Source organism: Arvicola amphibius, chromosome 4, assembly GCF_903992535.2.
Source record: "Arvicola amphibius chromosome 4, mArvAmp1.2, whole genome shotgun sequence".
Lineage (NCBI taxonomy): Eukaryota > Metazoa > Chordata > Mammalia > Rodentia > Cricetidae > Arvicola > Arvicola amphibius.
This window is the reverse complement of record NC_052050.1, coordinates 27554412-27577570: the sequence shown is the minus strand read 5'-3', so window position 1 is coordinate 27577570 and position 23159 is coordinate 27554412. Positions and strand designations below refer to the sequence as shown.

At 46.1% G+C, this 23159-nt stretch overlaps 2 protein-coding genes across 2 annotated transcripts; both read right to left on the bottom strand.

Moving 5' to 3' along the window:
* Positions 1–408: 408 nt before the first annotated feature.
* On the bottom strand, positions 409–5976 carry LOC119811790 (nucleoside diphosphate kinase B). Its single transcript, XM_038325825.1, has 5 exons — positions 5815–5976; positions 5492–5621; positions 2959–3060; positions 1788–1900; positions 409–641 (listed from the first exon to the last, which is right to left on the bottom strand). Exons 2-5 carry the CDS (start codon positions 5615–5617, stop codon positions 524–526), a joined length of 459 nt encoding a protein of 152 aa, XP_038181753.1. The 5' UTR covers positions 5618–5621; positions 5815–5976; the 3' UTR covers positions 409–523.
* A 6711-nt stretch (positions 5977–12687) lies between these two features.
* Positions 12688–22339, bottom strand: Nme1 (NME/NM23 nucleoside diphosphate kinase 1). Its single transcript, XM_038325827.2, has 5 exons — positions 22189–22339; positions 19889–20018; positions 16375–16476; positions 14792–14904; positions 12688–12969 (listed from the first exon to the last, which is right to left on the bottom strand). The coding sequence occupies exons 2-5, from the start codon at positions 20012–20014 to the stop codon at positions 12852–12854; spliced, it is 459 nt and encodes a 152-aa protein (XP_038181755.1). The 5' UTR covers positions 20015–20018; positions 22189–22339; the 3' UTR covers positions 12688–12851.
* Positions 22340–23159: the final 820 nt, after the last annotated feature.

The following is a 23159-nucleotide window of genomic DNA, read 5'->3' as shown; positions in this document are numbered from 1 at the left end:
CTTTAGCTGAGCTCCCCAAGATGGCCATTACTTGCCTCAAGAGAGAGAATACAAAGTAAAGCAGAAGAGGAATTTCCCACCATCCAACAGGCAGTAAGACACCACTTCTGACCTGTGTACACCAGACCACACATGCAGTCTTTAAGAGGGAATAAAGCTTCAGGCTGGGAACTACATTAATTGCTCTCTCTTTATTTAACCTTTTACCTGTGTCTCGAGACTTTCTGCTAAGCACTGGAAACAAACCTGACCTGCTGGACCGTTTCACTGCCCCACATTTTCACATGCACACCCATTAGCTAATGATCTCTAGCTCACTCTTCACAGTAAATAATACTTTGTTTAATGCCATTATAATCATGGGACAAAATCACTTTTAGTTCTAGCAAATGAGCAAAGGACTCTGCATCCAGTTCCAAAGTCTTTATTGTTTTAGAAAAGATGATCCATTCTGTGGAAGGAATGAAGAGCTGTGCCCAGGGATCCATCAGTAATGCTGAGAAGTACCCAGAGCTATCCATCTCTACTCATATACCCAGTCATGAGCACAAGACTTGTAGTCAATCAATTCTTCAGGCTTAAACCATAGACTGATCTCTTTCTCTGCACTTTGCACTGAATCACTGCCATGAATGATGTTCCTAAAAAAAGAAAGCTCATTTATTATAGTATATTACAGTGCCGGAGTCCAATTAATAGGTAACAGCAAAGGGCAGACACTGCGGACCTTTTCAGTCAAAGGCCCACCTGACACTGAATGATTACATCCCCCCAAGTATCCCAAACCGAGTGTAGGGCTGAGTGTAGGGCTGTGAAATCCATTGGACAGGACTGAAGAGACTGATTAAACGGTTAACACTTGTTGCTCTTGCAGTTGCAAAGGACCCAGGTTTCAGTTCACATGGTGGCTCGCAACAATGCATAACTCAGTTCCAAAGCATCTCATATGTAAGCAAAACACTCAGAAAAATCTTTAAATGTCACACCAAAAATAAAAAAAGTTATAAAAGTGCCCAAATAAAGAGCCGTACTTCCAAGTTTTCCCTTCAAGAGTTATTTATAACCCAAGATTGCTACGAGTGCCAAAGGAAAGTTCCTTCTGAAAAGAAGCAGGCAAGCCTCCAAATCAAGTCAAAAAAAGTCAATCCTGATTTTCCCCCCTTGGGGGGAGCTAGTCTCAAATTTCCTATGCAGCTAAAAATGACTAAACTCTCTGATTTTCCTGCCTCCACCTCCCAAATGTGCCAGCTTATCTAATTTACATAGGCTAGAAATTGAACTCATGCTGGGCAGGCAGTCTACCAACTAAGCTACAGACTCAGCCCTCTGCATTATCTTTAGCTGGCTGTCGTAGAACTCTGCTTACAGACCAGACTGGCCTGGACCTCCGTGATCTGCCTGCCTCCCAAGTGTGGACTAAAATCATGCATTGTCTTAATTAAAGTGATTTGCAAACCATTGCTATTGTAACAATCCTTTTATTCCATCTGAATCTACAAAGTTTGGGTACAAATTATGGCTTAGGAAAACTCAGAGGGTTAGGTTTCACAGGTTAGGTTAAACCCTGTTTCCCACGTAGAAACTATCACATGCAGCTCTCTGTACAGTGTCTCAATTACAATTTTTAAGCAATCATTCATGAAAGTTTTTAGTGATAATTTCCATGTTGTATTTTCAGGTTTTCGTGAACTTGGGGTATGCCCAAAATGCTCCACTTCGAGTTAAAATTGTATTTATTCCCTTCCCTCGCTCTACACACACACACACACACACACACACACACTTACCTGCCAACTTGAATGCAAAAATCCCCTCGAATGGTGCCTGGCTTAGAATCAGCTGGATTGGTCTCTCCCAGCATCATTCGGCCGGTCTTCACCACATTGAGCCCCTCCCAGACCTTGACAGAAGAAAAAAGTTACTGAGACAGAACCATTAAGGACTTATGACATTGTGGTCAGATAACCTCAACAGAGCAAGAACCTGTTTTAAATTCATTTCACAAGCAGGGCATAGGAAGACTACTCAGCTTGAGGATAAACAAGTTGCAAAGTCTGGAGAAAGATCAGTAATCGGGCAGGGCCTCCCTGGGAAAGCAAGACGGCAAGTACTGTAGGGAAGAGAAGGAAAGGGCTAGCCTTGGAACTGAAAGTACTCTTAAACAATTTCAGTGTCATTCCTTACACTCTGTGATCATCCCCAGGGGACACCAAAACCACCAAGAAGACACTACATCCATAGTGCAGGACCAGAGAACTTTTGCACTACAGATTATATACTTTAGAAATACTTGTCTAGGGAGTTGGGCGGTGGTGGTGAGTTCCAAGGCCAGCCTGGTCTACAAGAGCTAGTTCCAAGACAGGCTCCAAAGCTACAGAGAAACCCTGTCTCGAAAAAAAATTTAAAAAAAAAAAAAAAAAAATACTTACCTAGGTCCAGGAAACATTGCAACGTTGCAGTCAAAAGTACTTCGCAAACAGTGCTTCCTTGAAAGCCTACAGAGACTGCCTTAAGCTCTTTTCATAGTACGTATTTGTTCGAGACAGGGTTTCTCTGTTCTGGGACTCACTCTGTAGACCAGGCTCATAGATTGACCTGCCTCTGCCTCCCAAGTGCTAGGATTAAAGGCCATTACCACACACCACCATTAGCTATGTGCGTACACGCATGCACATTCAAATACTGGTGCCTCCGGAGGCCAGAGGCGTGTTACAGGTGGTGTGAGCCAGCTTCTGTGGGTGCTAGGAACCTAACTCCAGTCCTTTGCAAGAGCAGCATGAGCTTTACTACTGAACTATACAGCCCAGAGTCTTTCAAAAGTCTGATTTTAGCCCCCCGAAACACAATGTCTAGTTAACTCCTGACTATGTATAACCCCAGTACTCTAGGCAGACTTCTAGGTGAGTCTGGGCCACACAGAGGGCAGAGTAATCCCATTAGTCCCTCACAAACACTCACCATGGCCACCACAGGCCCCGAGTTCATGTACTTCACCAGCCCTGGGAAGAAAGGACGGTCTTTCAGGTCAATGTAGTGCTGCTTCAGGTGTTCCTCAGAAGCCTGGCAGATAGAGGATTCCATCAGGAAACAAACTGGAAAGGCTTAAATATGACTGTCCCACCCAGTGGGTGGGGGTAGGTGCTCCAACATGGCAGGTTCTTAATTTCAGGTTTGGTAGGTATCTTAGTACATTCGAAAGGATCCAAGCTATGAAACTGACACCATTATGGCAGAAAAAAAAAACATAAAGATACCCTTGAGCTGGGAATGCAGCTCAGTGGTAGAGTGCTTGCCTAGCATGTGGAAGACCTTGTGTTCAGTCTTCCGCACCAGTTGTTAAAAGGAGGATGACTATGGGAATGCATGTGAGGGAAAAGTGCAGGCTAGTAGACCTGAGTCTGAATTTTCTAGAACCTCCTACCCAGAGATGAGAGATAAAGACAGGAGTTGCAGGGCTGGAGAGATGGCTTAGAGGTTAAGAGCACTGGCTGCTCTTCCAGAGGTCCTGAGTTCAATTCCCAGCAACCACATGGAGGCTCACAACCATCTGTACTGAGATCTGGCGCCCTCCTCTGGCATGTGGGCATACATCGAGGCAGAATGTTGTATACATAATAAATAAATCTTTAAAAAAAAGACAGGAGTTGCCCTGGAAGCTCATTGGCCAGGTCACTGGAATATGCAGCAATGAGCAAGAGCCAACAAGATGGACCAACATACATAACACACCATACACAAGACAAAAAAAGAGCAAGTGTTTACATGAGCTGCATGATAGCTCATGCCTATAATCCTAGGCTGTGGCAGGGGAATCACAAGCTCAAAGCCAGCCTGACATAGAGATCTTGTCTGAAAAAATTAAAAGACTCAACCAGGCAGTGGTGGTGCACACCTTTAATCCCAGCACTTGGGAGATAGAGGCAGGCAGATCTGAGTCCCAGGAAAGCCAGTACTACACAGACTCTCTAGTATTGTCAGTGATGTTAAGGATACAGAACACTAAACAAGTAGTTTGAGGCAAGATTTAGAAAGTGAAATGTTTGCTAAATATGCCAGATAACAAATAACCTCAGGTTCCCCTCGTCAAGTGATTCTAAACATTTCAGATAACAAACTTTTAAGGTTGAGTGTTTTGCCTGCATGTGTGCCTGTCCCAGAAGGCCAGAAGATACCAGGTTCCCTGGAACTGGTTAGAGATGTTTGTGAGCCACTATGCAGTGCTGGGAATCAAACCCATGGCCTCAACAAATACTCTTAGCTGCTGGGCCAGCTCTCCAACCCCAAGCAATCTTTGTTTTGTTTTTGGAGACAGGTTCTATGTAGTCCTGGTTGGTCTGGAACTTGCTGTATAGTCCAGGCTGTCCTCAAACTCAGAGATCTATCTGCCTGCCTATGCTCCTGAGAGGGTTTCCTAATTATGTGTATAGGTGTTTTGCCTGAATGAGTATCTTTCCATCCTTTGCATGTCTCATGTCCACTGAGGCCAGAAGATGGCCTGAGCTGCCATGTGCGTGATGGAAATTAAACCAGTCCTCCAGAAGAATAAAGTGTTTTAACCTCTGAGCCTTCTCTCCAGTCCCAAGAACTAAATTGATGCCCTTTATTAAATTTCAGTAGGTATTTATTAAAAGTAATCTTTTAGCTGGGCAGTGGTGGCACTTCCTTTATCCCAGCATTTGGGAGGCATAGATGGGGGATCTCTGAGTTCGAGGTCAACCTGGTCTACAGAGTTAGTTCCAGGATAGCTAGGTCTATATAGAGAAACCTTGCCCCATGGAGGGAAAAAAAAAAGCAACTATTTTTTTTTTCTTTTTTAGACTGGGTCTCAGGCCCTTAAACTCCAGGTGTTAGCCAAGGGTGACCCTGAACGACTGAACCTCTTAACTCCACTTTCCGAGTGCCAAGATTACGTAGTGCCACCACACCCTACTGTTTATGCGGGGTTGGGGATGCATCTCATACTAGGCACTATACCAACTGTGAACTACACCTTCAGCTGGTGGCCACATACATGAAAAATAGTTACTATCCCAGACCAAGGAGGGATGCAGCCTTAACACCTCTGTGATCCCTAAGTTTCCGCTAAAGCACCAAAGGATTGCAAGACCTCACCCACCCATTCCCTATAGTGTGGACCCCAGGCTGACTCCACTCCTTGCCGCCCCAAGAAGAGTGGAGGCCCTTTGCAAGGCAGCTAGAACCTGGGCAGCACCAGGACGCACAGCGGGAGGAAAGCCAAGCCAGAGAGAGTCACGTTACCTCGGCTTAACCTTCCCAAGGGCGTCTGTCCTCCCCAGCCTGGGAAAGGGCCAGCGGGTCACTACCGACTAGTGGGGGGAGAAGGTGAAAAGGACTCTCCTGGGAGCGAAATCAGCCACGAAGCCTGACTCCAATTCCAAAAGGCAACGTGGACAAACCACTGGAGGGAGGGCAAAACATCCGGAACCCAACAACAGAGGGGAAGGGGTGAGGGGGTGAGGGGGTGCGTTACCCGAAGGAACTTCATGGCCACCAGGCGGAACCCCTTCTGCTCGAAGCGCTTGATGATCTCCCCCACCAGGCCGCGCTGCACGCCATCTGGCTTAATGGCAATGAAGGTACGCTCGAGGTTGGCCATGGTCCTGCCAGGGCAAGAAATGCAGTCAATGAGGCCGGGCCGAACCAAGCCGGGAGGCCACGTGGGCTCCCAAGACCTCCGTTGCTGAAGACACGTGGCTTTCCGGGTACTTCTTCCCCACCCGAGAGGCCCAGGAAGGGGTCCGTGGTAGCCAAAGCTGGGGTGATGTTGGAGTGGAGAGTGTATCCCAGCCTTACCGAAAGTTAGTTGGCTGGACGGCCGGTGTGGGCGATGAGCGATGGGAAGAAAGAGTAGAGAGACCACCAGGCCGGCGCGGGGCAAGGAAGGAGGGGTGCAGGGCGGGACGAGGAACGTCACAACCCGGAGGACCTGCTGCCCAACCCGGGAAGTTCTGTCCGTCCGATCTGCCAGTCGTCTGTGTCCCCGCCCAGCGGCCCGCGGTGCATTCCCTCGCCTAGCAAGGCTGTTGAGGACTGAGAGGCAGGAAGTGATTTGTTCCCCACCCAGGTCGGCCTGTACTTTGCTTACTACAAGCTCCTACACCAGGGACCTGCTACTGGAGAGGTTTGCTTTCAGCCTTCCCTGCGGCACCAACGCCCGGCTAAACCCTCCCTGCCCTAGGGAGGCAAATCTTTTCCACCTTTGATTCAATCCTCTATCTCTCTCTGCTTGAGTTTTTAGCCTTCCTCATCCAAAATGACAGCTTCCCTAGGAGCCAGTCTGTCCTCAGTCCCCTCCTCAGAAGGCCATCTGTTCAGGTCTCTGTCTCAGAATGACTTTCCAATTCCTAAGACAACCCATTTTGAAACCAGGATCTGCCCCCTGCTGTCTGTTTCCCCGCCTATCTTTCCAGCCTCCATCAACTACCCTGTTCCCAACCAGAGACGGGGATCGCTGCCCATCCAGCACTATCCGCTTAAACATGAGCCACTCCTGGCAAGCTACTAGAGTTTCCAAAAGTTGACAGCCTACCTGTACTTCAGAGAGAATTCAAGGCCAGCCTGGTAAGTTTAGTACACTGTACTCCGTCTCAAAAGAAGCAAAGCCAGGTGTGATGAGAGCTGCCTGTAAGGCTAGCTTTTGGAGAAGGGAGGCAGGAGGATCAGGAGTTCAAGGACAGCCACTGCTACACAGTTCAAAGTCAGCCTGGTCTATGTTTCAAAATATACAGTATGAGGTGCTGGAGAGATCGCTCAGCAGTTAAGAGCACTTGCTGCTCTTTCAGAGGACCAGAGTTCAGTTCCCGACATGCACACACTTAGGTAACTCAATACTGTTAACTCCAGTATAAGGGGATCTGATGCCTCTCATCTCAGGGACAAGTGCCCCCACACACATACCCAAATGCAACCCACACACCTGCACATAATTAAGAAAAACGAAAAAAGCCAGACATAGTGCCAAATGCTTTCATGGTCTGGTCTACAAAGTGAGTTCCAAGCCAACTAGAACTGTTACAAAGAGAAACCTTGCCTCAAAAAAACAAAAAAATAAGAAATAATTTTTTTTTTTAGCTAGGCAGTAGTTCATATGCCTTTAATACCAGCACTTGGGAGGCAGAGGAAAGTGGATCTCCGAGTTTGAGCCCAGCCTGGTCTTCTGAGTGAGTTCCAGGACAGCCTGGGCTACACAGAGAAACCTTCCCTTGGAAAACCAAAATAACAAATGAACAAATCTTTGAGAAATACATATGTAATGAGGGGCTAGAGGCGGAGTTCCTTCCGTGTTTACCTAGCATACACAAGTCCTGGGTTCACCCTTAGCACCACATAAACTGGGTATGGCGCTACATCCTTGGCTACTTTGGTATTAGAGGCCAGCTGGACTACACGAGGATGAGGACTGGAGACTGAGCTCTGGGGTAGAGCCACTGTGTGGCACGCACACAGCCTTAGGACCAACCTCCAGGATTCTGAACACTCTATATTCTGAGAAGCCAGGCCAATCGACTTGCAGACATTCCTTACCTCCTGTTTTCTTTGCGAACTACCAATACCCTAAATGTCCCCACCCCAATGTCCTGTCCACATCTGCTTCACTTCTGTGTCCAGACCTAAAAATAAAATAAATGAATAAATAATTTTTTAAAAGGATACAGTGCCTCGAGCACTCTATGAACCATCTACTTCTTCTCCCAGTAGGCTTAGAGCTTGAGCTGGGGCCATGAATACCTGCGCCAAGAGCCTTAGCGCGTGGCCCCCAAACACTGGGACTGACCTGCAGATGAGCCAAAATGTCTAAAACCCTCCTCCAACTGCATCCCCTCCCCTCTGGCTAAAGACCTGCTCAGATTATCTCTTTGCTCTCTGACCATTAAGATGAGCAATTATACTCTAAATTCCCTTAATACAGACTTGGCACTGGGCACCTTGCCTACGTTTTCCATTTTTTATTCCCATCAAGCACTGTGGTTTGGAATGACTCTGGCGCTGGTTTAACGTAGAGGATATAACCTGCTTTCATGGTGCCCTGCTTCTCTGAAGGAACCAGCTAGCCCTTCTCTCGTGTTCTCTATGACATCACTACAACAGCGCTCACTTCCTGAGGATGGGATGTGAGGAGTCAGCTGGCCTCCAGGCTAACCACCTGTAACTAATCATGTGGATAATGGCGCGTCCTCGCTCATCACCATCCCAAACCTCAGTTAACACTGGCGATGTTTGGCACCAGCCCTCACTCTAGAGCCATTTCCTTCATTCTCAGTCTGAAGCACACTATAGTTGGCTCATTAAAAACAAACAGGGCTGGAGAGATGGCTCAGCGGTTAAGAGCATTGCCTGCTCTTCCAGAGGTCCTGAGTTCAATTCCTGGCAACCACATGGTAGCTCACAGCCATCTGTAATGAGGTCTGGTGCCCTCTTCTGGCATGCAAGCATACATGGAAGGAATGTTGTATACATAATAAATAAATAAATCTTAAAAAACAAACAAACAGAAATAAACCACTCTATCTGCCTGGTTGGTCTGCTAGTTTTCTGAGATTGTCTCACTGCGTAGTCCTGGCTGAACTATATTTGTCTGGCCTCAAACCTGGTGCAAGCTTCCTGCCTCTTCCTCCTAAATGCTAGGATTACAAGCATGTACCACCATACTTTGGTTTTAGAGTTAACAAATGTCAACAGTCCTGACAGTCTGGAAACTTGACTGGATGTTATCTTTATGGAATATTATTTTAAGATGTGTTGCCAAGCAGAAGTTTAATCCCACCTTTAATCCTAGCACTGAGAAGGCAGAGACAGGCAGATCTCTGTGAATTCGAGGCCAGCCTGCTTTACAGAGTGAGTTCTAGGACAGCCAAAGCTACACAGATAAACCCTGTCTAGAAAAAATATATATATATTTGTTACATTCATTTATACTGTGGAACATTTGTTTAATGATACAATGAATGATGCGTTGCATTCTTTTATGTTGCATTTCTTTAACTCTGGGAAACTGTGTTACTTTGCCTGCCTAGAAGACCTGATTGGTTTAATAAAGAGCTGAATGGCCAATAGCTAGGCAGAAGAGGGAAGGGCAGGGCTGCCAGGAAGAGAGATTAGAGGGAGAAATGTAGGAGTAGATCTAGGAGCAAGAAAAGGAAGAGGACTGGAGGGGCCAGGCACCCAGCTACACAGCAAGATGAGGAAAAAGAAGTAAAGATAGATATACAGAAATAGAGAAGGTAAATGCCCAGAGGCAAAAGAAGGATACCGTAATTTAAGAAAAAGCTGGCGCCGGGCGGTGGTGGCGCACGCCTTTAATCCCAGCACTCGGGAGGCAGAGGCAGGCGGATCTCTATGAGTTCGAGACCAGCCTGGTCTACAAGAGCTAGTTCTAGGACAGGCTCTAAAGCTGCAGAGAAACCCTGTCTCGAAAAACCAAAACCAAAAAAAAAAAAAAAAAAAAAAAAAAAAAAAAAAAAAAAAAAGCTTGCAAGAAACAAGCCAAGCAAAGGCAAGGAATTTATAAGAAATAAGCCTCTGTGCGACTTATTTGGCTGCTTGGTGGTGCCCCGCCCCCAAAAGAGCCAAAGAATAAAAAACAACCAACTATAGTATCTGTCCAGTAAAAAGCCATTTACCCCAAGTCAGGACACATACTTCCCCTACCCTACAGTAACAGTCACTGCCACTTCCTATGACAACTGATGGTTCTAGGCCTACAAAAGACAAGGCTTTTCTTGTTGATATTTATTGAGCTCTACATTTTCCTCTGCTCCCCTCCCTGCCTCTCCTTTTTCCCCTTCAATCCTCCCCTAAGATCCCCATGCTCCCAATTTACTCAGGAGATCTTGTCTTTTTCTACTTTCTACTTCCCATGTAGATTAGGTCTATGTAAGTCTCTCTTAGTGTCCGCATTGTTGTCTAAATTCTCTGGGATTGTGGTTTGTAGGCTGGCTTTCTTTGCTTTCTGTTTAAAAACCACCTATGAGTGAGTACATGTGATAATTGTCTTTCTGTGTCTGGGTTACCTCACTCAAAATAATGTTTTCTAGGGCTGGAGAGATGGCTCAGAGGTTAAGAGCATTGCCTGCTCTTCCAAAGGTCCTTGCGGCGAGCGAGCCCTGACCAGCAGGGAAAGATCACCACCGACACAGGATTCTTCTCTGATCACACTTTAATGAAGCGCTGCTTGGTTGAGGGAGAGCTGGAAGCAGGGGGCCCCCCCGAGCCGGGCTGGGTGGCGGCTTATATACAGGAGGACGGGGCGTGTCTACTGATTAGGTGACGTGGCAGAAAAGGATTGGTGGAAACCTGTTGCTAAGCAGATGTGGCGCGAAAAGTTCGCGCCACATACTTGTTTACTTTAGCCCTCGGCGCCATCTTGTAATGGCAAAATGTAAGTGCGGCCGCCACAGGTCCTGAGTTCAATTCCCAGAAACCACATGGCGGGTCATAACCATCTGTAATGATGTCTGGTGCCCTCTTCTGGCCTGCAGGCAGACACGCAAACAGAATATTGTATACAAAATAAATAAATTAAAAAAACAAACAAACAAACAAAAAAAATAATGTTTTCTAGCTCCATCCATTTTCCTGCAAAATTCAAGCTGTCGTTATTTTTTTCTGCTGTGTAGTACTCCATTGTGTAAATGTACCACATTTTCCTTATCCATTCTTTAATTGAGGGGCATTTAGGTTGTTTCCAGGTTGTGGCTATGACAAACAAAGCTGCTATGAACATAGATGAGCACATGTCCTTGTGGAACGATTGAGCATCCTTTGGATATATACCCAAAAGTGGTATTACTGGGTCTTGAGGAAGGTTGTTTCCTAATTTTCTGAGAAATTGCCACACTGACTTCCAAAGGGACTGAGCTTGCATTCCCACCAGCAATGCAGAAGTGTTCCCTTTTCCCCACATCCTCTCCAGCATAAGTTATCATCAGTGTTTTTGATCTTGGCCATTGACAAGGCTTTTCTCATTTGTGGGTAGCTACAACTTCCCAAAATTTCTTTTGTTGTTGTTTTGTTTGTTTTTTCAAGACTGGGTTTCTCTGTAGCTTTGGAGCCTGTCCTGGAACTTCCTCAGTAGACCAGGTTGGCCTTGAACTTCCTCTACCTCCCAAATACTTGTACTAAAGGCCTGGACCACCACACCCAGCTATAATTGCCCATTTCTTCTGAGAGCTCTTGAACAAGATGGGCATCTTTCACTTTTTTTTTAAGATAAGTTCTTGTATAGCCCAAACTGGCCTCAAACTATAAAGCTGAGGATGACTTTGAACTTCTGATCCCATCTCCTGAGTGCTGGGATTACAGAGTCACCATGCCCAGTTATGTAGTGATGGATAGAACCCAAGGCTTCATGCATGTCAGGCAATCACTCTCTCTACCAACCAAGCTATATGCCCAGTCTGGGGAATGAGCGGTTCCCATTTTGATTTATTTATTTTTTTGTTTGTTTTGTTTTTCAAGACAAGGTTTCTCTGTAGCTTTGGAGCCTGTCCTGGAACTAGCTCTTATAGACCAGGCTGGCCTTGAACTCAAAGAGATCCGACTGCCTCTGCCTCCCGAGTGCTGGGATTAAAGGCGTGCGCCACCTCCACCCGGCCCCCATTTTGATTTTTTTGAGTCTCACTGTGTAGAGGAGGCTGACCTTGCCTCTTCCTCCTGGAGTGCTGGACTTAAAAGGCCTGCGCCACCACACTAGGCTGTTTGGTTTTGTTTTGACAAGGTTTCACTATGTAGTCCAGACTGGCCTATAACTCATAATCCTCCTGCCTCTGTTCCTGAGTAATGAATGGAATTACAGGCCTGAGCCAACATGCTTGAGTTGGCATTTTTTTCTTTTTATTTGTTTTGTCTGTTGGTTGGTTTTCTTTGGGGGGACAGGTGTTAAGTTGGGAGTGTAGCCCCCAGCCCCTGGCATCCATTCCAGCCAACCTGGCCTGGGAGTTGCTTTACTCTGGACTCCAAATCCCAGCATGCCTGGTCTTGACCCCCTCCTCAGGGGAGGGTCAGGACCCCTCCCACAGGGTATTTAAGGCGGCTCCCAGAGGAGAAAGCGTGGTTTCGGGTCTGCAAGGGCTCCCTGCTTTCCTTTCTCCCCGCCATGCGCTTGGCCACCTGTGAGTGTCTTACCTGATAAAACAATGGGCATTTTAATTTGGCTTGATTTGACCTAATTGGATTTCTTGCACCAACAGAGCTGCCCTCTTTTTATTTATTATATTTTCTTAATAACAGGATTTTTCTGTGTAGCTCTGGCTGTCCTGGAATTAGTTCTGTAGACCAGGCTGACCTTGAACTCAAGAGATCCACCTGCCTCTGTCTCCCAAGTGTTGGGATTACAGGCCTGAGCCAACATGTTTGAGTTGGCATCTTTATTTCTCATGCACCCTCTGTTCCCAGCCGTTTAACAACCTTGCCCATCCTCCACAGACCTTGCTGACTGGCTCATTGCCAAGAGCGAATAAGAATGCAGGGCATGAGAAGAAAGACAGGCAAAGAAATGCCTGTGTATCCCAGGGTGGAGGCTCAAACCTCAAAGACAACCACAAGAGTCTCTCTGTGTATGCGAGGCCAATATAAGTCATTTGCATACCATTTACATTCTGTCGGTTCAGGTTATCCAGGATCCTGAGGAGGAAGGAAGGCATGCAAAGTAACTAGCTGACCCAATACTGGAGATGAAACACTTTAATCTACCAATGGCACATAACACTGCGCGGGGAGTCACAGCTCCCAGAGGTTCCTTCCAGGTCAAAGGAAGTCCCAGAAATATTTAGTTTCTGGTCCCTTGCCTGTGAGAACAGGGTAAGTAGAGGCGAAGGGCAGGTGCCCTCCTGTCACTCATAGATCCAGTTTTGTGCACAGCTCTTGTAATCTACCAGCTCCTCAGGCTGAAACCACAAGCTGATCTCCTTCTCTGCACTCTCCACAGAATCGCTGCCGTGAATGATGTTCCTGGGTGGGGAGAGAGAGCATCATTACCAAAACCCAGATGACGACCCTGCCCACAGTCCCCTGCATGACCACTGCTGAGAGCCAAAAGCATTAACAGAAGTCAGAGTCCCTAGTACTTCAGAACATGTCAAATGGATGACTATATGTGAGTGGTCCTCCCACAGAAACACTGCCAGAATGCAAACTTCAGGAAAGCTCTGATCAGGTTCTACATTCAAGAAAGGCATAGGAAGCCAGGCAGTGGTGGCGCACGCCTTTAATCCCAGCACTTGGGAGGCAGAGGCAGGCGGATCTCTGAGTTTGAGCCTGGTCTACAAGAGCTAGTTCCAGGACAGGCTCCAACACTAGAGAAACCCTGTTTCAAAAAATCAAAAAGAAAGAAAAGGAAGGAAGGAAGGAAGGAAGGAAGGAAGGAAGGAAGGAAGGAAGGAAGGAAAAAAAAGGCAGGCAGGCAGGCATAGGAAATGGGATTAAATAAACACAGGGGACCATCCAAGTCAGTCTCCACCTTCAGAAGCAGGAAGACAAAACTCCCATTTAAAATTATCTGAGCCAGCCGGGCGGTGGTGGCGCACGCCTTTAATCCCAGCACTTGGGAGGCAGAGGCAGGCGGATCTCTCTGAGTTCGAGGCCAGCCTGGTCTACAAGAGCTAGTTCCAGGACAGGCTCTAAAACTACAGTGAAACCCTGTCTCAAAAAAAAAAAAAAAAAAAAAAAAAAAAAAAAAAAAAAAAAAAACCAAAAAAAAAAAAATTATCTGAGCCAGACATTGCTTTGATCCCAGCACTTGGGAAGCAGAAGCATGAGGATCTCTTGAGCTCAAGGCCAGCCTGGTCTACAGATCAAGTTTCAAGACAGAAGACAGCCAGGACTACACAGAGAAATCTTGGAGGTGGCGAGGGGGAGGGAGAAGATGATCAGGAAGAGGAAGGAAGGAAGGAAGGAAGGAAGGAAGGAAGGAAGGAAGGAAGGAAGGAAGGAAGGAAGGAGGGAGGAAAGAAGGAAGGATGAAAGATCAGGAATTCAAGAATAGCAATTTTGAGGCTAGCTAGCATACTTGAGACATTGTTTCAAAATACAACTAAACTTGCGTGGCATGGTGGCTCATGTCTTTAATCCTAGTACTTGGGAGACAGAAGCAGGCAGATCTCTGTGAGTTCAAGGTTAGCCTGGTCTACAAAGTGAGTTCTTGGACAGCCAAGGCTACACAGAGAAATCCTGTCTCAAACAAAAACAAAAAATAAAAGCAAAAAAAAAAAAAAAAAAAACCTAAACTAGGGGTGGAAGAGATGGCTCAGTTGTTAAAAGCACTGGCTAGTCCTCCAGAGGACCTGGGTTTAGTTCCCACTGTCCACATGGGGCTCAGAACCATCTGTAACTCCAGTGCTAGGGGATCAATGCCCTTTTCTAGCCTCCTCGGGCACCAAGAAATGAAAGCAGTACACAAGCACACAGGCAGGAAAACTATCCATATACATAAAGAAAAAGGAAAGAGTAAAAATGAACTTTAAAAGATAAAATAAATAGGGGGCTGGAGAGGTGGCTCTGTGGTTAAGAGCACTGGCTGCTCTTCCAGAGGTCCGGAGTTCAGTTCCCAGATACCACATGGTGTTTCACATATCATCTATGGTGAGATCTGGTGCCCTCTTCTGGCACGCAGGCATACACGTAGGCAGAACACTGTATATGTAATAAATAAATCTTTAAAATAAAAGAAATTGACCCACAGATGGTATTATGTTCATTTCTAGCCTTAGAGGCCCAAATACTTGTGGCAACTAACACAGATTTTGGATAAGGGTAAAAAAACACCAATTCTTACCTGCCAACTTGGATGCAAAAGTCTCCTCGAATGGTTCCGGGTTTAGAGTCTGCAGGGTTGGTCTCTCCAAGCATCACCCGGCCTGTCTTCACAACATTCAGCCCCTCCCAGACCTCCAAGGGCAAAAGAATACACGGTCAAGGGAAAAAAAAAAAAAAAAAAAACACTCTCGGTAGAAAACCTGGCATCTGGTGATTCAAAATAAAAGAAAAAGGCTCCAGAATAGGGCCCTCTCATTCACTAACAGAATGCCTGTATGTTCCAGTACTAGGGATGCTGGCCACCCTTCATCTGGACCCTTATCCTCCCCAGATCCATTCACAGGGCAGTCAGCAGTGCTAAATATTGCCACTGAGGTAATCCCACCACTCCAGAGGTGGAGGAAGGTAGATGGATCTCTGTAAAGTCAGCCAGCTGTTCTATATAAAAAAGCTCCAGGATGCAGTCATGCCTACATAGAAAGACTCTGTGCTGGAGACCCCAAGATGCTGGCGATGCCAGAGTCTCCAAAGGCCCAGAGTTCAATTTCTAGCAACCACATGGTAGCTTCCAACCATTTATAATGAGATTTGGTGCCCTCTTTTGGCCTGCAGACATACACACAGGCAGAATACTAAATCAATCAATCAATCAATCAATCAATCACTCAATCTTTGAAAAAAGAAAGAAAAAAAGTACAAGCCAGGCCCAATGGCTCCCTCTTCCTGCTGCCTTTAGATCCAGATATAGAGCTCTAGCTACTTCTCCAGTACATGTCTGCCTGCATGCAGCCATGATCCCCATCACGATGATAATGGACTGAACCACTGAAATTATAAGCAAGATCCCAATTAAATGCTTTCCTTTATAAGAGTTGCTGTGGTCAGTGTCTCTTCACAGCCATAGAACACTGACTAGGACAGATCCTGTCACAAAGAAACAAAATAAGTAAATAAAATGCTAAATATGGTACCTCCCATAACTTCCCAGTACTGGTGAGACCTAACAGCACAGCTGTGGCATGATGCACACTTCTCATCCCATCTTCCTTCTTACCACCATCCATCCCAACCTCCTTTCTGTACTTTGAAAAGTAGTGTTGTATCTGGTGTGGTGATGCACGCCTGTAATCCCAGTACAGTGAGTAGGAGACTCAAAAGCTCCAAGACAGCCTGGACTATTTGAGGCTAGCCTGAGCTATACAGTGAACTATAGGTCACAAGGCTGGGTTACAGATTAAGACCCTGTCTCAATAAATCATTTTCAGAAAGAAAGAATAAAAACAGATACTATTTTGTCTTGCAGCTTTATCTAAAGTGTTTAGAAAGGTGCTTGGTGAAACTGTATGTGGTACTATAATAAACCAAGCTCCCTCTGTTCCATGGGAATGCAGTCAAGCAGATCGCTCCTGATTTCTCCCAGTCTTGGGCTGGGGAAAGCAAATGCTCACTTTCTTTGGCGGCTCAGAGAGTCAGTTTTCACCCCACTAGCCTGTTCCTTCTGCAACAAAGAGGGTCTGGTGCCCACCGCAGGAAATGCAGCACTCGCTCTGCTCTACACCCAAATGAGTCACTCCCATCGATATCCCACACAGACACACTCACCATAGCAACCACTGGTCCTGAGTGCATGTATTTCACAAGGCCAGTAAAGAAGGGACGGTCCTTCAGGTCGACGTAGTGCTCCTTGAGAAGGGCCTCTGAAGCCTGCCGCAGGACAGACAGTGAGAACTGGCCCCAGCCCTTAAGAACCAGTAGGCTAATTGCTTCCCTCATTCCTCCTGATGGTGGAAAGATGAGCTCAAAGCTAGGGGGGTCAGTTATAACAAGGTTTCATCCTCTACCTCACTAACGGGGAGAAGTGACAAGACTGCACAGAGAAACCCTGTCTTGAAAAACACACACAAGAAAGAAAAAGAAAGAAAGAAAAAAAGAAAGAACGAGAAAAAAAGAAAGAACGAGAAAAAAGGGAACCCACTGTTAAAAGTAACAGTACAATGACTTTCTGTTCCCAGAAACCACTTCAACTAAAATGTTAGATGGAAACATGAAAGATAGTCTCTGTATTGGATGAGCATTAAACTGACCATGGCCATCTCCCAGGGGCACCTGACAGTTATTCAAAGGATAAAAGTCCAATGCAGTGACCACGTAATTAATTTCCAGAGGGACCTAAACTATCTAAAAGTACATGACATAGAGCAATAAATAATTTTGCTAAAGAAGAGATGGCTCAATAGTTAAAAGCATTGGCTGTTCATCATGAGGCCAGCCCAGGTTCAACTCCCAGCATCCACATGGCAGCTTACAACCATCTGCAACCAGTTCTGAGGGATTCAGTGCCTTCTGACCTCCACAGGTACCAAACATATGTGCAAACAAAACACCCATATACATTAAAGGGTTTAAATTTAAAACAACAACAAAAAAAAAAACCAGAGTGAATTTGAGCAGGGTATGGTATCAGCATCTATAATTCCACCACTCAGAAGACAGCAGGAACACCAAAGTATTCAAGGCCATCCTCAGCTGCACAGTGAATTTAAGGCCAGCCTTGGAAACCTAAGACCCTACCTCAGCGAGGAGGGTTGAGGGAATGGGAAGGAACAAAAGAGAGGAGAAAAGCAAAGGGAAAGAAGAGAATTAGAGTCGGGTGGTGGTACATGCCTTTAATCCCAGCATTAGGATAGTCTCTAAAATTAATGGCCTAGGAGGCTAGAGATCAAGAGCTCCAAAATACCCAGAGCTGAGCCAGAAATTATAGCTCTGCAGAAATGTGTGGGATTCTACATTGCTAGGGGAAAAGACAGACTATTTTTGAAAGCCCCAAATGACTTGGTTTGTTCCAAGATTCAGCTAACATGCTTAATCACTGAGAGGTTTTCGGGTTCTAAGGCACCCTGCCATGGAGATGTCTAGACAGGAAACAAGGCAGAGGCAGGTGGATCTCTATGAGTTCAAGGCCAGCCTCATCTACAGAGCTAGTTCCAGGACAGGTTCCAAAGCTACAGAGAAACCCTGTGTCAAAATAAAATCAAAGAGAGAGAAAGAGAGAGAGAGAGAGAGAGAGAGAGAGAGAGAGAGAGAGAGAGAGAGAGAGAGAGAGAGAGAACTCAAACACACATATGCAAGATTGATATGTGGGAACAAATCAAGTTAGCTACAGAGAAAACCATCTTCATGTACCCTAGCTGGGCATTCTGTCTGCATCTACGCAGCCTTGCAATGGCACAGTAGTTCCCCTTGGTTTTCACATTTCTGCACAACTACATACATCATACAAAGCATATTGGCACTTTAGGGGTACACAGGATTAGCTGCCAAAAGGTACATTCAGAATGTCCTATCCTTCAGCCCCTGGTTGGTCATCACTTGCCAAAACAAAACTTTATAAAACAGGGCTGCAGTCTGAGCCTGCCCATTCAAATGGAGGGCTGGTAGAAGTACCAGCTAAGACATGCAGACTTGGCTTTCCTCCTTTCCCACGATACTCCATTCTGTTCACTGGTTCCAATAATCTTTACCCTGGAAAACTGACCATAAGCTTCTATTGGGGCAGGGGGATAATCTCAAGTCTATAGCAGATGGAATATCCCTTTAGAGTCATGTCAGATCTCTCTTCTCCATTCTTCACCAAACCCATATCCTCAAAAGAAATGTCTGGGTAAGAGAGGAAAATGTGCTTAGGGACCAGAGACTCAAGTTACAATGTCAGCACTTCCCTGCATGGGCTAGCAGGCACATTATCTGACCTCCTTAAGCCTCAGTTTCCCCCTAGCAACTGTAGGGACAGGAATAAGTATCTCTCAGAGCTGCCATGAGAGATGGAGAAGAAAACTGTGTACTTCACATATATTATTGTGCTTAACAAATAACTGGTTCATTTCATTGTGCTTTCAGAAACTTTGCTGCTATGCAACCCCACACCCAACTCTCAGAATGCCACCATATTCTCCCCTTAGCATTAAGAACAGTCTACTCCTTACAGCAAAAAAAAATTACATAAGAACAAAACCGCCAGGCAGTAGTGGTTCACAACTTTAATCCCAGCACTCAGGAGGCAGAGGCAGGCAGATCTCTGTGAGTTCAAGGCCAGCCTCATTTACAGAGTAAGTGCCAAGACAGCCAGGACTACACAGAGAAACCGTCTTGGGGAAAAAAAGGACAAAATTAGTGGCTGGAGAGATGGCTCAGAGGTTAAGAACACTTGCTGCTCTTGCAGAGGACCTGAGTTTGGTTCTTGTACCGTATCAGGAGGGTCATAAAAATTTATAACTCCAGTTCCAGGGCTGTACAGTGAGATCCTGTCTCAGAAACAACAGCAAAATTATAATAAAATAAAAACTTAACATTGAAAACTCAAACTCAAAATACACTAGGAGTCAAAAGTGTATTGCTTTAATGGGAAAAAAATATTTGGAATTCACATCTTATAGATTTGTTTGATGAAGAGTTCTTGGGCAATCAATCCTTGGTATTTATTAAAATATTGTTATCTGGGTGGTTCATGCACATAATCTCAGGACTCAGGATGCTGAGAAAGGAGGATCACCAAGAGTTACAGAACAGTTATGGCAAATATATATATATATATATATATATATATATATATATATATGGCATTTTAGAATTATTTCTTTTCTCTGTTTTATGAGGAGAGCCTCCCAAGCAAAACTGCAGTTTTCCCCACAAAGCCCCATGCATCATGTCTGACTCATATTCGGTATCTATCAGGTATAATTAGCGAAGCAAAGACCTTCTTCCTGACAACCTACCTCAAGGAGGATAAGGGCTAAAGGATAGTCTCTAAAATTAATGGCCTAGGAGGTTAGAGACCAAGAGCTCCAAAATACCCAGAGCTGAGCCAGAAATTATAGCTCTGCAGAAATGTGTGGGATTCTACATTGCTAGGGGAAAAGACAGACTATTTTTGAAAGCCCCAAATGACTTGGTTTGTTCCAAGATTCAGCTAACATGCTTAATCACTGAGAGGTTTTCGGGTTCTAAGGCACCCTGCCATGGAGATGTCTAGACAGGAAACAAGGCAGACACAAGAGCTATTCCACAGCATTCTGCTGTGCTCCAAAGAATCAAAATAGGAAGCGTGAGCTCCACTCACCTGCATGAATTTCAGACCAACAAGGCGGAATCCCTTCTGCTCAAAACGCTTGATGATCTCTCCCACGAGCCCCCGCTGGACCCCATCAGGCTTGATGGCAATGAAGGTGCGTTCACTGTTGGCCATGGTCCTGGGGAGAGGCAAGCAGGGCAGTGAAACAGGACTGACTCTCTACCCTCATCATGATCCTTCTCAAGCAGATTACTCTCTTATAAAACTGGCTTTACTATATTATGTCTACCCCAAGTGTCTCTAGTAAAATCCCAGTCCCTGCCCAGTTCACTCAGCAATGGATTATGATCCTGAAGTAGCGAAGGGCTCAAAAGCTGGAACCGTGATTTCTATTCCACTTGATTCCATAAGCTCCGATTGACCTTCTACTGTGATGGAACTAAAAAAGGAGATGCAAACCTAAGACCCACACATTAAAAAGACACCATTTTTTTCAGTAACACCAGTTAGGGGAAACCGTATAGATATGGTTTTCCTAGTGAAAGTCACAGCTGTTACAAAACAGTGTGAGCTACAGCATTAGAACGCTATGCCATAGCAACCATCTTTGTTTTACAAAGAATGAGCTTGCCCAGCCCTATGCAATTTGGGATACACCTTAGGATGTAATGAGAAAAAAACCAAGTCTGAGAATGCAAGCCAGTAAACCCACCACTAAGAAGGCTAAGGCAAAAAGGACAGAGGTATTCCAGGCTGTCCGGGGGGGGGGGGGGGGGGGGGGGGGGGGGGGGGAAGGAGGAGGAGAGGAAGAAAAAGAGGAAGAGGAGGAAGAAGAAGAAGATGATAATAGAGCTGAGTGTAGTGGGCTAGATGTGGTTGCCCATGTCAATGGTCCCAACCTGAACTGAGCTACATAAGAGATGCAATGACTATGCTCCATCACGGATGGGGAGGCACGCATGAGGCCCACGGCCTTACCCCTGCCTGGGGAGCTGCAGCTGATTGATGGCTGTGGGTATCATTTTCTTCATTGGTGCAGCCAAGAGTAAACTGTCCATGGTTCAGCAAATAATTCCTCCATCCACGAAGCAAGCAGCTCTAACTCGCTCTCAATCACACACTTACACACACGAGAAAGAAATCCAAGACATGAAGGTAGGAGGGGGCCTGGTGGCAAGGAGTTCGGCAGGAGAGCTGAAGAGTGTAATGGGGGACGGCTAATACACACATGCACAAAATTGTCAGAGAATAAAGGACGCAAAACATGAAAGTCCATTATGTAAGAACAGCAGTTAGCATTTATTACACCATGCATTAGGGGAAAAGTGCAACGAGTATTGTGACTAGCCACAGCACAATACCTGACACGGGACACTATCACTGGAGGAAGACACCTGGAGAGCATCTGTCCCAGAACCTTCCTTTTCCAGGGAACACAATCACACAAGATGAAAGGAGACTCCACCTTGAAAGACAATACCTAAGAGGATAGGAACACTAGCTCCTGGCTCTGCCTTGGTGAACCTGAGTTAACCTTTAATTTTATACCTTAAGAATGGGTCCTGAGCCAGCTAGATGGTTCAGTGGGCGAAGGTTTTTGTACCACAAGCCTGAGTTTGGGCCCAAGCCCGCTCGACAAAGTGGTCTTCTGGTGTTCACATGGATGCTAAGGCATGCATGCACAAGAACACACAAATAATAATACATGATCTTTTAATGATCACCGCTGTTGGTGCTGTCCTCCCCTCTCCCGCCTCCACGGTCTGAGACCTGCACAAAGAGTTGATCTATTACTCCAGCCCCTATCTTTGATACCAAGCCATAGGGCCTCGCAGTCAACAGGAGCAAATAGGATGTCTCAAATTTCAATTATGCCTTCCAAAGCGAGACAGAACCCGAAGACTAGCTGGAGAATCTCTGAAGGAAATGTGAGCAAGCACAGATTCCTCAGAAATGGCCTACCATGTCAGAAACAGCCCCTATGAAAGGCTCTGCACACCGATCGATCACACACACACAAACACACACACACACACATCATTCATTCATTCATTCATTCATTCGGCAAGCACTGTGGGAGCTCCAGCTCTGTGCCCAGCACCGGGCTGGAAAGAGAATAAGACACAGTCCTGCTGGCGCAGTCTGACAGGAACTGCGGCCGCAAAGGCGAGCACACACGTGGCGTGTCAGGCTGACAGGTCTGCACCTGCCCACAGCCTAGCCCGCGATCTTCTTCTTCAGCGCCTCTCAGAGAATGCACCCTTCCCTTTATTTAACACCCAGCTCGCTCTCCGCCCTCCTAGGCCCACGACCCGTCCCCTTGCTCTCAGCACCCGAATTCCTCTCACCCCTTCAGAAGCCAGGTCTCTCACTCCGGCTGAGACTGCCCGCACCGGAAACGCGCCCCGGGCTCACGTGGTTCCCAGCAGCTGCTCGCGCGGAACCTTTCGGTGCAGTTCTGATTCCGGAGAACCCTTTTGGCCGAACACCGCCAGGCCCCGCTTCCTCTGGTGAGTAGGGTGTCATCCTAGGGAGCACTCTTCCAGTGTTTAACTTCCTTCCGACACTGGGTGTGGTTTTTGTTTTCTTTACCCCCTCCCCCCACCGCTGGCGGCCATGTTTTGTTCCTGTCCTGCTGTCGTGTGACTCACTTCCTCCCGAGAAAATTTGGTTTCCCGGGAGGTGGCGCTCACACTGCATGAAGTCCAAACTCGAGCCCGCGTAGGATGGTCACTCTGGCTCTCCTTCGTCCTGTCAAGCAACAAATACACTAAATACTATGTGCGCAGCAGGTACCATTCTAGAACCTAGGGATAAAGCAGTGAGCTCACCTGAGGCTTCAGGTAGGGTTGAGAATTAGAACAAACAATAAAAAGAAATTCACAGTGAATACACGGTGTTACGTAAGTACTGTGAAGAAAGAACAGGGCAGAGGGGATAAAAAGGCTGAGTAATCTCTGCAGAGTGATAATCAAATAGACCTACATGAAGTTTAGTTATAAAGGAACAAACCTATTATTACCAGAGAGCTGGAAATTGCAGTGAGCACTGGGTGGTAGGAAACGCAGTAGGAGAATTTTGTTGTTGACGTGGGAGGATTTTTTTTTATTGTTTTTTTAAGGCAGGGTCTTACTATGTAGACCAGGCTGGCCTCTAACTCACAGAGATCCACCTGCCTCTGCTTCCTGAGTGCTGGGATTAAAGGCGTCACGCCAGGCATTATTATTCATTAATTATGTGTTTATTTGTATGTCTATGTATGAAGTGGTCAAAGGGTGTGGTAGTTTGAAAGTAATTAGCCCCCATAAGCTCCTAGGGA